The sequence below is a fragment of the Chelonoidis abingdonii genome, chromosome 1 (assembly GCF_003597395.2).
Source record: "Chelonoidis abingdonii isolate Lonesome George chromosome 1, CheloAbing_2.0, whole genome shotgun sequence".
In the NCBI taxonomy this organism is placed as follows: Eukaryota; Metazoa; Chordata; order Testudines; family Testudinidae; genus Chelonoidis; species Chelonoidis abingdonii.
In genome coordinates this window covers 98,281,001-98,295,924 of record NC_133769.1, presented here as the reverse complement: position 1 = coordinate 98,295,924, position 14,924 = coordinate 98,281,001, and the positions used below count along the sequence as shown (strand labels likewise).

General features: G+C 47.1%; 1 protein-coding gene across 1 annotated transcript in view; it reads left to right on the top strand.

Moving 5' to 3' along the window:
- CACNA1I (calcium voltage-gated channel subunit alpha1 I) overlaps nt 1-6,035 on the top strand; it is a 162,300-nt gene extending 156,265 nt beyond the window's left edge. Inside the window, exons 33-35 of the mRNA XM_075068160.1 lie at nt 427-595; nt 1,715-1,911; nt 3,950-6,035. Coding sequence (XP_074924261.1) covers nt 427-595; nt 1,715-1,911; nt 3,950-4,657 — 1,074 coding nt within the window. The 3' untranslated portion in view covers nt 4,658-6,035. The remainder of the gene's footprint in view (nt 1-426; nt 596-1,714; nt 1,912-3,949) is intronic.
- Nucleotides 6,036-14,924: the final 8,889 nt, after the last annotated feature.

The following is a 14,924-nucleotide window of genomic DNA, read 5'->3' as shown; positions in this document are numbered from 1 at the left end:
AGCTGATCGTGTACGTGTTCCTCTTAATGTGCCACACTCTGTACCTCTGTCACAGCGCAGCCTGGAGTGCCGTGTATTCCCCTACTGATCATGAAGAATGTGAGTGTCAGACACTTAGCAGCAACTCCTCCCCTAGAGACTTATCACTCAGACACTCAGACTTATCACTTATCACTCAGACAGATCTGATGAGAACACAGAGGGGGGTGTAAGCTACAGCTCCTTTTACCACTATCAATGGCTTGCTTTGACTGGAAATATATTTAGGGGGATGGGGGTGTAACCCTTTGGAATGTCCATTTGCTAATATGAATGTGCACTGCCCAGATATCTTCAGAATCCACCCCATCTCCAGAGCTTGCTCAGGCAGCTTCACCCCATCCATGTGATTTTTAATTTCACAAAAGATATCTCTAATTTTTTCAGCAGGATGGCCAGAACAGTCCTGACTCCATGGGCATGGGAGATTTGGGGGAATGTTTCTTCCCATTAACAACAACAGGTGCTTCTCCAGCTCCGGAAAGTTACTTGTGTGAAATGGAGAAAATCCCTTTCAACCCCGTCCAGTCCTGGCTGAAGCAGGAGAGTAATCAAGGTAAAGAAAATCCCCTCCATTCTCCTGGACAGTGTGGTCGTTTGATGCTAGCTCTGCTGACAGTGCAGACTGGTTCCGTTAGTCTGACCTGGCTCTGCTTTATTTTGGTAAGGAATACAGTTCTGTGATACAGGATTTCACTAAAGAAGAATTCACTCTCAGTTTGCCAATCTCAGTATGGTGCAGGGGTCAATTTTAATGAAAGAGGTGCCGGGGCTCAAGCAATTGTTTTACATTCATAACTGATGCAGCAAGCTCAGAGGTGTTGGGGCTATGAATTGCCAAACCTAGAGGTGCCGGGATTCAGTCCTGGCAAGCCATGGCACAAATTAAGCACTGGTGTGGTGCTTGCTTGGTTTCCCTGGCACCTTTTATAGTGACTATTATCTTTCCTCAGAGTTGCCCTAGACAGACAGATGTTCACAGTCTTAAAGAACATGATTCTCTTTTACACTAAGGTCCCTTTGGACAGCTGGAGCAGGATGCAATTGAGAATGAGGCCCAAAGACTTCAAAGCCAGTGTCACATCAGCTAGCAACTGGGTGGATGAACTATGCTAACTCTGTAGTGTGGACAGTGCCACCATCTCCTGAGGCCATGCTCCTTATCTCTAGGGTCCATACAGTACTTTCATCTGCCTTGGAAACAAGAGTCCTCATTCCACTTCTAAGCACATGTCTCTGGCCTTATGGGGCCAGTGAGCTCCCCAGTCACCTTTTTGTGTATTTCCCTTTTCTGCTACTCTGCAGGAGCCCAGCTGTAATTCCATTGACTTCCGTGGATTTGCACCTGGGTTAACTTTGGCCCATCATGTCTCAGCCTTTTTCTCCAAGGACATTTATGGGAGGGGCATATTGCTCCCCATTTCCTTGTTGGGTTGTTGCTCCAAGCTCTGTTAGTGCTTCTGAGTCTGTTACTAACTCTGGTAATTACGTGGAAACTGGGATCAATGGAATGTGTGAACACTCAGCATTCTGGATCCATGTCGCTAAACACCTTCAGTTTACAGGGCTTACAAGACCCTTACCTTGGTAGAAACAGAGACTCCAAAGTGGATCAATGGACTCTTCAGGTCTTATTTTTCTGTTTTCATTTCACCTCCTTGCCCCACTCTGCCAGTTCCCCCCAGATCCTTTTCTCCAGGTACATCCAGGCCACTGTTACCTGTACCAGTGGAGTTTTTCCACCCAGCCATCTCTGCCAACCAGACCGGGCAGGAGAAGGTTTCCTGTCCAGGCAGCCTTCCTAAAATCTCTCTGCAGGGTTCATGGGCATCACTGCGATCCCGAAGTGTGAACTGCTCACTACTCCACCAGGTAAGGGCCTTGCTTCCCACCCATCACGATACGGGCCCAAGCAAAGAGGGAGCTGAGGGGAGGAAAGAGAGAAGAAGGGCCTAGAGCAGACATGCCAAACCCACAGAAATAAAAACACAAATTGGGCTTGTTTTTGACTTAACTGGCTTGTGAGTTGCTTGTTGGCTAGGTTTTGGCTCATAGGTTGAGGCTTGCTGTAGCTTGTTGCTTCTTTTTTTTAATTGGCTCCCGGCAAGTAGGGGCAAGGATGGGGCAAGCAGGGGCAAGGTGGGGAGAGAGTCAGGGCTGCACAGCAGGCCCACCACAGCCCCAGACTGCACGCCGGGGGGATCTAGTCACATAGAGTATTGGAGTTCTTAGGGATTGGCTTGTTTTGGCCTTGTTTTGAAATGGGATTAGCTTGATTTTTGGCTTATTGTGAAAGTTGGGGTGTTTATATACCACATGAAAGTTGGCAACTGTGGCCTAGAGTTCATTGGATCTGGGGGATCAAAGGGATAGATCACTACTGGGAACAGAGAGTACACTAGGTTGAAGAGTTATTCATAGTGAGTACTAGGGAAGAAGGAACTGGATGGCACTGGCCCTCTGCTTCCAGAAAACATGCACTGGCCTGGTTTGGGTCACAAGTTAGCTTGACAGACTCAATCTAGATCCAAGTAAGCATGAGTTCACATTGGCTCCTGAGCGTTGCCTCCCGGGCTCCTGCTGCTTGGATGGCAGGTATAAAGAGGTAGCCCCAGACACCCCTCTTTATAAGTTTGGTGCTGATCCTGCTAGTGGCAACACAACACTTTCCACTTAAGGACTTGGCCTGGTGGCGGAGAGGGCGTTAGCCCTTGGGTTCAACATGTAAAAATAGTCTCGGCAGGAGTTAAAGAAGGTGGGTAGGAAGCCAGATGTGCTCACAGGGCCCAAGCAACAGGAGCAATGAAGTCCAAATAGAACAGGAATGGACCTTCCTTCATGGCCACACGCACAGTTCTTGTTAGGTCTGTATTCCATCCAGATGGACTCTGTGTCCCTGGCCTTGTCTCTGTTCATATCCCATCTGGCCTCTATCTCCCAGGTAGATATTGCTGTTTGTCACTTAGGAGACTGGGGAGAACAGAGTGGAGGAGGGGAAATAAAATGTATTTGAGAAACACAGGTGGTGGGAAGGAGAAGCCATGAGGACTCCCCTGCTGTGCTTATGCTAAGGTGTCTCCTGAATGGCTCATGTTCTGGGCTGCTGGAGAGTGAAGCTGAAGAAGGGTTGGCCCATTCCAGAGGAAGAGAAAATCAGACACCCTCTAATACACCTATGTTAAAGCCTGAGGTCTCCAGAACCCTTTGTTGTAAACAACTAAAATGTGAAATAACAAAGAAGACCAACAAAACAGAGAAATTAAGGCATTTCCCCCTCCCTTTGGGCTCTCCCCTGTCTCCCCATCACCTTATTGAACAATTTTGACCCAACCTTTTTTCATCAGAATTTGCCAGTTCGTCAAAACCAAAGTGTTCTGCAGAGATGGTTGATTTTGATGCAGTTCCGACAGATCCCTGCCTTGTGTCCAGTCAGCACCCACCTCACTCCTCAGCAGGGCAGACTGACAGGGAGCTGTGAGCCCTTGCTCCTCAGCAGCATGGGTTTGCAGAGCATATGCCCCTGGGGCAGCCTTCCAGGTGGATTGCCCCAGAGCCCGGCTCCATGGCCTTTGGCAGAGAATTTCAGAATGTTTGGTTTGCATTTCGAATCCGAGTGAAACCAAATTTCTAAATACTAAAATCCATCCTGAAATAGAATTACCTTTCTCTGCCCTGCTCCGATTGTGACCTTATCGTCTGATGGTGACAATGGAACAGACAGTCCCACGGCTCAAAGGCACCCGTAGAGGCTGAATACAGGGCCAGAGATGTTCCGGCCATCTAACTGGTGGTTTATAGGAGCCCTTTCAAGTGGACTGTAGCTCTTGCCATATTTCATCTCACCCCAGTTGCCCCAGATGCAAGGAACTGAGATTGAAAGCTTTCCCTTTGTTGCATATTGTTCTCTTAGGCCACAGACAGTGACACCTCCCTTGATGACAGCAGGAGCAGTAGCTCAGAAGGCAGCTTGCAGACCACCCTGGAGGACAGCTTGAACCTTAGCGACTCACCCCAGTGCACCCTGGACCTCCCAGTGGCACTGTGCCCGATGCCAATGGCTGCCACCCAAAGAACCATGGCAGCTCCGCTTTCCCCTGCATCCCGGAGGCGGAACCTGCGAGGCCGTGGGATATTCAGCCTGCAGAACATCAGGCGGCATCAGCGGAGCCACAGCAGTGGAGGGAGCACAAGCCCTGGCTGCACTCATCATGACTCCATGGACCCTTCTGATGAGGAGGGCGCGGGTAGCAGCCTGAGGGGTGGCAACAACAGCGAGCAGTCAGAGACCCTCAGCAGCCTCTCCCTGACTTCTCTTTTCTCCCCACCCCCACCGCCCCCGGGCCGGGCGCTTGTGAAGAAGTGCAACAGCACAAGCAGCCTCAACGCCAACCCCTCCTCCCGAGGGCCCATCACCAACGAAGCCAAGCCGTTCTACTCAGTTGACCCCCGGGGGTTCCTCTCCATGCCCTCCTGGGTGACGGACTTCTGCAAGGACACCCCCTCGCCAGGTGATGGTGAGGAGTCAGACAGCCCCGATAAACTGGGGACGGCAGACCGCAGCTCCCCACTCCCTTCTGAGCTGGAGCTGGGCAATGGAGTCAGCAAGAGGAACAGATGAGGGTCCCTGGGGTAGGGAGGGGAGCGAGCAGCGTGGGCGAGGGTGCGCCTTGTGCTACCATTTCCCGGCAGCAAATTCCAAAGGATTGTGGGAAAAAGAAACACACAAACACAATATATAAATATATATATATATATTTAGTAAATACTCTGGTACTGTACCTCTGAGGTTTGAGAGAGCGAAAGCAATATGGCAACATTCCCGCCCACACGCTGGACCGGGAGCACCACTGCAGAGACCACAGGGATGAGGAGGGCACCGCTCGGCTTGGAGGGACTGGGCCCACCAGCCAAACACCTGCCCGGGTGGCAGCAGTTTAGTTATATACATATACATAGAGAGAGAGATTGATTTATTTATTTTTTTTACTGAGCGATTATGACTTCCAGAAAGTGCTAAGCAGGAGGAAGGGTGGAGGGACTTGGGGACAGGGAGGGGAAAGGAGATAAGAACCCAAGGAGGGTTTGGTTGTTTCTGAGAACGTCATTTATCATTCATACTTCCATTTTGAAAATTAATGATCCTGGGCCAGCTCCTCAGCCAGTGTAAATCGGCAGAGCTCCATGGAGGTCCTCAGCCGGAGTAAATCAGTATAGCTCTGGTTTCAGTGGAGAAATGCAAGTTGACACCAGCTGAAGATCTGGCCCAGAGAGCAGGAAAACCCAAATGGAGGGGGAGCGTTGGAAGTGATTTGAGGTTACTTTGATGAGTGTGTGTGAACGCAACAGGAATGCTCTGGGAAGGGAGGAGATGGAGGCAACATGGCAACTGCTGAATGTGTTCATTTTCTGGTGTATATTGTTTATTTTATTTTATTTTATTTTATTTATTTACTTGCTTGTTTGGGATTTGTCTTTTTATTTTATTCCACCGCACTCCACCCCAAAAAAAGAAAGAAAGAAAGAAAGCTGCTAAGAGAAGAAACTCAGATGTTCAGGGTTTGTTTCCCTCCACCTTAGGTTTCTGTAATTGTGACAAATTTTATTTTAGAAGCCCAAAGGCGCAAAAACTGTCTATAGAGAATTGGATCTGTTATTTTTTATATATCTATATCCATGTATACATCACAGAAAAAAGAAACTAGAATTAAAAAAGGCAAAACAAAATGAGCCTCAGTCAGATATTAAGTGCAGTCAGTCCCCAGGCTCAGAGCTGGGGTTTATGAACCAAACTGTCTTCCCAGTTGCACTGATGTGAATCCACAGTAATGCCACTGAAGTCAATGGGGCTCATTCTGCTCTTACACCAGTCTGACTCTGTTGACATCAGTGGAGTTATCCCTCATTTAAGCATGATCAGAATCCAGCCCAATGGCAGTTGAGGGTGTGGAGGACTTCACAAGATCAGGCTCTGAGGGTAGAATTTGTGTGCGGGCGTATATGTGTGTGTGTGTGTGTGTGTGCGTGCGCGCAATATCATGTCTATTTGACTCCCTAGTGAAAGTTTTGTGTGTGTGTTTCTCACCTTGTTTGTGTTTTGCAAAGGAATGTGCACTTGTTGTGAGGGAGGTACATGGCTGGTTGCTGATTGGTGTCCATTGATTGTGTGGTATGAAGGCAGATTGGCCCCCAATTCTAGAGGATCTGCTTCAGGGTCAAGGTGAAAACAGGAGAATCTGATTCTCTTTTATAACCACTGCAGCAAGCCCCCTGAGACTGTACCCCTGTTTCAGGCCGGCTGTGTGGTCAAGCTTTGCTTCACCATTCACCCTCTCTACCAGTGAGAGTCCATTTTTAAGAACTCATCTGTTTTGTATCCTTTCCAGATTTATGGGTGGATAGGACAGAAAATAAAGAAATGACCTGAAAAGCTTGAAAAAAGTGGGATGCAATCCACAGGCTGAGAGGGCTCTGACACGGGTATTTCTGAGAGCAAGAAAGAGTAAGAGAAAGGATGAAGCAAAGAGAGGGAAAGGAGCAGGGGGACAGAGAGAGAGGAAGGTTCAGAGGACATTGCTTCATCATATTCAGGGGAAAGAATGAATCTCCCATAGGGGTTCCTGTCTAGACATTGTTTCTCTTGGAGGCGAGCGGGCTGGTGCAGCAAACCCCTCTTGGAGGCACCTTCCCCACTGGAATCAGAAGCACTGTGCTGCCTGGTACTATACAGATTTGCTCACCTGTTTTTGAGCAGCTGCTTCACTCTATAAACTGGGGCTGTGAACGACAAACGTGTCAAGTGGAAAAAAAAACAAGGATAAATTAACTTATGTATTTGATTTATTTGTTGAGAGTAATCTGTGCTTTGTGGGGAGGACAGGAAAGCTGGAGTCCCCACCCCAGCAGGAAGGCTGCTGGTCCAGAATAATTAAAGCAATAACAAGGGTTTTAAATGTTTTTTGCACTGGTTGTTCCTTGGGTGGGTTCTCCCTGCACATTCGATCACTGGAGCAGAAGAAAAAATAACCATAGTGGCTCTGTATTACCTGGGAAGAAAAATGGTCAATCCATAGTAGATGAAAGACTGAAATTGGCTATTCTAGGTCCAATATTAGATCCAGGCATACTTTGAAATTGAAGACTGGGCTTTACACAACACAGACAGCCTACACACAGTGTGTCTCCAGTTATTTCAATTGTGGCCTTAGAGGGAATGAGACAAGGAGCTGGGAATCTCAGCTGCACTGGGAGCCGGGTAGAGAGATAAGTATCTTGTCTGATCTAGGAATGGGAGAGGAAGCTGGGATGGGAGTGGTGCCAAATTTCCTCCAATGTATGGCCACATTTGAAACAGGTTCTCCTATTGCTGGGTTAATGTCTGTTTATCAACATGGATGGAAGATGAGTCATGTTCCAGGTAAAGCTCAGCTATGTAATACCATCCCCATGCAGTCCCCAAGAGCAAGGGTGTCGTTCGTGTGATGTGGGCCAGTGCTATTCCCAATTCAAAGGTGGTACAGGGACCCATGACTGTAGAGATCTTAGGCCTTGCTACCTGTTAAGTGGCAGGTAACATTGATTTATAGTACAGCAGAGATCTACACTTTTAAAAACCAATCCCAGCTGCCTGGCATCCCAATGTCCCATGTGAGATTGGTGATAACAAACAACGTTGGGAGGATGCTTGCTTGTGATGATCAAGTGACTGACACCAAGAGGTGGTGTTAGTATGAAATATGTCCTTGTGCTGTCCCCTCTGGAACAGAGAAGGTAATTATGCGCTTGAGACACTGCAACTTTCAGCAGCAGGTCAGGCTGGGAAATCTGATGTCTTTTTCCATATGCAAAGAATAGATTTCTGCAGCCAGCATTTAATGGTGGTGCTTCATTTATATTTTTGTATGCACACCTGCCTTCACTTCTAGGTGACCTTTTTACATCCTTAAAAGATATAAGTTTGACATCTGAATTGGGACCTTTCAGAGTACTCCATTTGCACACAGTCTAGCCATGCCTGACAAGTGGCAGATAGCGATACTGCTTGCATCCTTACTGGCTCACTTCTGAGGGGATTGCCTGGATAAGTACTCAGGTAGATAAGATTAGATTGGGCTTGTATCACACAAAGGAAAGGAGAACAGCTGTTCCCCTGGATCTCCTACCATTCATTCCTCTGCCTCATAAGTATCTCCTGACTTGCTGAGATAAGCATATTCTATGACTTGCCTACCTCTGTCATGGTTAGGATTCGATTCCTCCTGATGAGCCTGTTTAGGAACTACTGGGAGGTTGGAAAAAACAACCACTCGGTGAACCAGAAAGACATCCCCTCCCAGAATTCTTCCTAAGGCTAAGGGCCAGTTCTGGGGAGATGAGCACAGCCTTTACCAATGGCCCTAGTGGAGCCAAGTCACCAAATCCCCATATCTCTTGTTTCTATAGCGTTCCTTGGGCTCCCATCTATCTTTGAGCTCCTATTATTTTCCAGATCATGGCCATGTCTGTGATGGTGGGTTTCCTGTCACTTGGTCTTCAAAGAGATAGTAAGAGTGGCCCCCAAGAACAGATGCTTTGTCTGCTTCTCCCCAGTCCCACAGGGAAGCAACTCACAAGGGAAAAGTTCCGTTATTTTTCTGGAAGCTCAAATTCCCAGACAATTCTCCTCTTCTCTGCTGAGTCACATGGTCTCCCCCACCTCTCCTACTGCGTGAATTGGCGTGGTCATGATCATTCTCCTCCATCTCATCAAACGGTTTGCACCTTCCACTATACAGCTCATGCAAAAGGCTTCTGGCTTAGGAAAGTGGTTACCATGGAAACAGAGGACTAGGTTATCTTTAGAGAATATTTTGTCTCTCTCTTTTAATTATTTACTAACGGTTTGAAGAAAAAGAAGAAGAAACATTGATTCTTCCCAGAGAGAGGGAGTTGTTAAGACACAGCAGAATTTGTTGTCTTTTCCACCAGGGATTTGTGTACATTCATTTGGATCAGAGCCTGTTCTCCGTATTTGAGAGGGTTCCTTTGGCCTGGTTGATTTAGCATTTATGGGGAGCCCATTTTCCCAAGCTCTCTGGGATAGGTGAGCAGGGGAGGGCAGAGCCCTCACTTCTGTGCTCCTGTGGGAATTTCTGAGCTCTCAGAAGCTGAGGCGGGAGGGAGGAGACCCGTGGTGCGTGCGCCCCAGTGACATGAAGAAGGAATCCCATGAGTCAGAGGCACTATACAGAGAGGGTTGTCTCCATTCCAGTGTCTCCGTTTGACAACAATTGCCATTATGTGGTGTCAGAGAAGACTGTTGCTTTCCTCCATACTTGAACAGAAGCTAACTCCTGTAGCTCAGACACCACTGTGTGGTGACTGTTGCTAAGAGCTGATGTTTTAGGTGTATCTACACTGGGAGATGGGGGTGTGACTCCGAGCTCAAGGAGACATATACGTACACTCACTCAACTCCTGCCAGCACACCAAAATTGGAATGTAGCTGCAGCAGGGTGAGCAGCGGGGGCACGAGTTGACTGCCCTGAGTGTGTGTCTGTCAGAGATGCTAGGTGCATACTCGGGGCGGCTAGCCCATTCTGCCACTCATGCTGGTGTGATTGCTTTCTATTTTTAGCACACTAGCTCAATGAGCTTGCTTGAGCTGGGAATCACCTTTTCCCCCCACCCCCCAGCCCCAAGTGTAGACATACCCTTTGTGGTGATCGCTGTTTATCCCAGCGCTACCGAAAGGTTGCCACACAAAGGGGAGGCATGGTGGCCAAAAAGCCATAGAGGATATTTGAATTAACATACAGAAAAACCCAAAAGCCAAAACTGGCGGATTAGGGGTGTGGGGGGTGATGACACAAAACTGGATCTGGAACAAGCATAAGGGCTCTGTACAGACCCATGTACTATGCACATGGTGTCACATATTCCCTCCAGCTTTACAGTCTTAGGATTACAGCAGTTAGCGATGCCAAAGGCCTATATGATCATACACTCCATCTCCCAGCCAGCACAGGATTATTCCCTGTGAGACAATTATTAGGATTTTGTCCAGTCTGTTTTTCAACATCCCCTAGTCCTGAGGCTTTCCCTGCCTCCCACAGAAAACTATACCATGGCCTGCTACCATCAGGAAGGACCTCCTAACATTCAGCTTGACCTTTCCTTTTCTTTATTTCATCCCATTGTCATTAGTTACACCCCTCCCCTAGCTACCACCATAAATAATTCATCTTCCTACTTGATGTTTAGACTGTTCAAATACTTGTAGACTGTTACTATGTCCCTCTTAAGCTGTTGCTTAGCCAAACTAGATGTATTTGGCTGTTTTAATCTTTCCTTGCCAGCCAGCTCCTCCGGCTCTTTGATCACTTTCTGAGGCGTTTTCTTTATAAATCCTTTCCTCTCAATCCTGACTTGAATCCTCCCTACCCATGTTCTGTGTGCATTATCCCAGGTGCAGGGCAAAGCCCAGGCTGTCAGCCTGAATGCTAGCTGGCCTTCTCTATGCAGGGAACCGTCTCCTCACCCACTCCAACCTGGGAATGGAGAAAGGCAGAAGTACTTATAATTTCCTCCATGCAGGGGAATGGATCCTCTTTCAGCACTGCTGCTTGACCCAGGGACATGCCATATTTCCCCCCTTCATGCCTCTCTCCCCTAAATAAAAAACAGTTAGGCAGTGCCTACTTTGCCTGTCCTGCACCCACCACCACTAGTTTCATGATGAACTATGAAGAAAAGTTAGACTTATGGGACAGCAGTGACCAGGATCACCCTTTTGTGGAAAACCTGCACCATAGTGCTCTTGTTTTCCCTCCGGTTTTCTGCCCAATTCTCGATAATTTTTTTTTAATCATCATCCTTGAGTTGTTAGCTAATTTTTAAGTTTATTAGCTAATTACTTAAATACTATGGGTCCTGCTCCTTTGAGGTGTTGATTGCCAGAAATGCCCTCTTAAGTCAATGGGTGATGACTTTTCTGTCCATGGGAAATTGGGTTTTTGATCAAAAGAAATTTCAGCTTTTCATCAAAAACCCAAATGCCTGAAAACTGAACTTTCCTGGGATATGGCCAAAACCAAAATATTTCTGGCAAAAACTGATATATTTCTATTCTGAAATGCCACTGTGGTGTCTCATGGGAATTGTGTTTCAGGGACCTCCTGCTCCCAGTTTTTTCTGTGCATCACTTCCCCAGCAGGACTTCATCTTCCATGAGCCATAGCAGCCCCTCATCAAGACAGGAGGCCGTGATGCGTCATGGGTGATGTATTCCAATTAAGGATCCCAGGCTATAGACGTGAATGGGAGCATGAGGCACCCAAACTACAAATCCCATGAGTCACCCTATCAGCATTTCAGAATCATAGTATATCAGGTTTTTGCCAAAATATTTCAGATTTAGATGTTTTACCAAAAACACAACATTTTCTGAGGAAAAATGTCAATGAAAACCAAATTATTTTTAACGTTTTTTGTCAAAGTGTTCCACAGAAGGAAAAACCTCCATTTTCCAGATATCGCTTATGTTCAAGGCATAGAGAAGTGCTTAGCATTTTGCAAAGGCAGGCCCCTTGGATGCATGCCATCCAGCTCAGGTGATTTGCATATGTTCAGATATTCCAGATATGCCCTTCCCCAGTCTTTATTAATAGATGTTTTACAGGATCTGCCTTACTTCTCAATTGTTCAACATTATTTATGTTTCTGGCTAAAGACAGGTTTTAGACTGGAACTTGGCATCTCAGCCATTTGTGAATGATCATTAATTTCCTTCATCTCATTTATTAATGAACTAGTTCTTTTGTAGCACTTTTCCTTCCCCATTGCTAAAAGCCTTTCTTATTCCTCCTAAGCTGTGGCTATGGTTTGAAAAATGATTGTAGAATATAGCATTGTAGGGGTCAGTGTTTATTGCTTTCAAATTGCTTCCAGATCCAAAGTGCTCAGTTTACAGCTAAAATGATGCTTTTTCCTAAAGGCCAACACCACAGATTCCACCTGGGTGCAGACTGGAGAAAGCCAAGCTGGCCTCTCTCTCCAGCAGTAGCAACAATGAAGATTCTACAGCAGAATTCTGCCCTTGCTTATGCCTTCAGTGGGGTTGCACAGATGTAACCAAGGGCAGGGTTTGGCCCTGCAATTGCCTGCAAGGTGCTTTGCATATTCTCTGAGATGTGGAGCACCCTGGGCTCCCATTGACTTCTGTAGGAACTGGGGGACTCAGCACCTCACCGCATCAAGGCCTTTTAGGTTGTTGCCAAGTAAGCCACAACTGATTCCAGCTCACTTATCCCATCAGCTCCCAACTGTACTGGATCTGCTGGGCCACAAGGAATACAAATCTGTACCATCTCATTTTTAGTCACTAAAGTCAGCAGTTCTATGCCAGGGAGCAGACCTGTAGAATAAGAAAGGATCATTTTCACATCACTTTTGTGACTACAAGAGCACTCCAACACCTTTGGCTCACACTATCTTAGCTGCTTTTAGTATTTTCCCTCCAACTCTCAACTGATTCTGTATTCTTGTTTAGTTAAGTCCTCCCGTTTCTGTGTCAGTGCAGGCTTTCCTACCCTCAGGTCTGTGAGTATTCCTATGTGAAACCACACTGGCCTCTATGTCAGTTCTACCCTAGCAGAGTATTCTCCTCTGGCTGAAATCATCTCACTGAGAGTCACCAGCAGTACCTCCAGTGGCCACATTGGAGTGTTCCCTGCTTTGAGAGTCCCCCCGATGTAGGTCTGGCACCTTACAGAGCCTGGAAGAGTGTCCCCAGGAAGGTGGATAGCTAGGACCCAGTATAAACAAATGTACCAGTCACCTCTTGATCTGTAAGAAGTACAAACCTGTGCTCAGCTCCCAGTCAGGTTAAACTAGCCATTGTGCTCTGGGCAATCTAGTAACCATTCAGAAATGAACTAGGAGGAGACTCTACTGATGACACAATGAAGCATCTTTTAATCCAAGCTTTTGTTCTTGAATCATAAAGTGTATTCAGAGAGGTACCAATCCACACATGCCCAGGATAAGCACTGGCACCTGGGACCACGTCACACACCCCAGGATAAACATCGAGGACCAGTACTGCCCCACAGGCCTCTGGGATAAGCACTGGGGACCTGTACTACCCCACACATATACAGGATAAACCTAGGACTAGGAACTGTTGATTTTCCCCCTACTTACAAATACCTCTTAGATTTAAAAAAAAAACAAACAATAATTAAACAAATCCAGTCAACCTCATTTCGTCTCCAAGTGTCTCCTCCCAAAACCTGTTGTTTTATCTTCTCCTCAAATCCCTTTCTGCCACCTCCCTTGCTGAGCTGTGTAAGGGTTTTTGTTTCAAGCATTCCATCTTACGCCACATACAGAAATGCTCCACGCAGTCTGTGCAATGATAGATGTGTCTAACCGTGGGCCGAGGGTGACAAGAAGTTATGTGTAGGAGTGGGAAGAAGATTCCCTCTGCCGTGGTGAATCCCAGTCCTCTTTCCCCACCCCATAAGTTCATCTCCCTCTTTTAATGATGAACTCCCAGTTGAATGTGCAGTTTAGATCATGCAAGGGATTTTAAGCCTAGCTGTCAATGGTTAGTAGCTACTGTTGTATTTATTCTGGGATGGGGGCAGAAAATAACTCAATGACCAACAGTATTGTATTGAATTTTTTTTAAAAGGCTGTTTTTGAAATACATTGGGATCTGGCTGACATTAATTGCTTCCTTTCTTGTGTCTGCCGTGGTGGGCAAGGAGGGGAGTGGAAGATTATAATGGATTCCTCTCTACTGGACCTTTTTCACAGATGTATGTAGGCAACAAGCAGCTCAGCTTGTGCATGTGGGAAATTGCTCACTGTAATCTCTTAATGGAACAGGTACCGACAGTGAACCACACCCAGCTGGGGTCATGGAAGCTCAAGGTTTTGCTTGGAGGGTGGGGGGGAAAGCAGGACACCAGGGCTGTTTGGTGACCCTTCTTGCCTGAAGACAGTAGAATGCAGTTCCTGCTAGAACCTGCCAACGCTACTCCTGGAGCGGCCAGTAGAGGTCACACAAGAGCAATGCACACTGCTGGGCAGAGCTCTCTAGAGCAAGCCAACCGTGCAGCTGGATCAGCATAGGGCTCAACGCTGATGGCACTACAGTGAGTTATACCAGCTAAGGATCAAGCCCTTCATCTTCACAGTGCTACCAACCTGTTGGCCCAGATGTGAGAGCTCCCCCTGCATCAGCTCGCTTGCTTGCTGAATCCACATAAGGCCACTGGCTGCACGGCTGGGCTATTATAAAGTGTTGGGTGTCCTTTTAAATCCCCAGAACAGAGTTTGTGTCACTAGACGCTTGGTCGTGCTCCAGTGACCAGGGGCCGAATTCAGCAGCATTCTGTAAATGAACCCTCCTTTATACTATAACTTATACTAACTTAGGGCATGTCTACACTGGAGCGGGAAGACAGACCTGGGAAGTGTAGCCACAACGGCATGAGCCATGGACAGGACGAGCCACCTGAGTATGTACCTATGATCTTGGCCTGGCACACACGTGGGGCAGTTAGCCCCTCCCACCATAGCAGATATACTATTTTTAGCACGCTAGCAAGGGCAGAGCTAGTGAGGGTATGTCTGCTTGAGCTGGATTTAACCTTCCAGCTGAGCCTCCCTGGTACCTTCTTTATTAATGGAATCTCAGTGGGTGTAACCTCCACCCCAAGGCTCTGGATGAAGGTGTAAGTGGCTGTAAGTTAAAGTGACCCCTCTCTTTACACTTTCTTTTTGTCCCAGATCTCCCCTCACTTCAGTTACTCCTGAATACCACCTGCATAGTTAGAGCAAAATCATGTCCTTAGTGTGCAAGTGACACCAACTCTTCCAGACACTGCTCAGCAATGCCT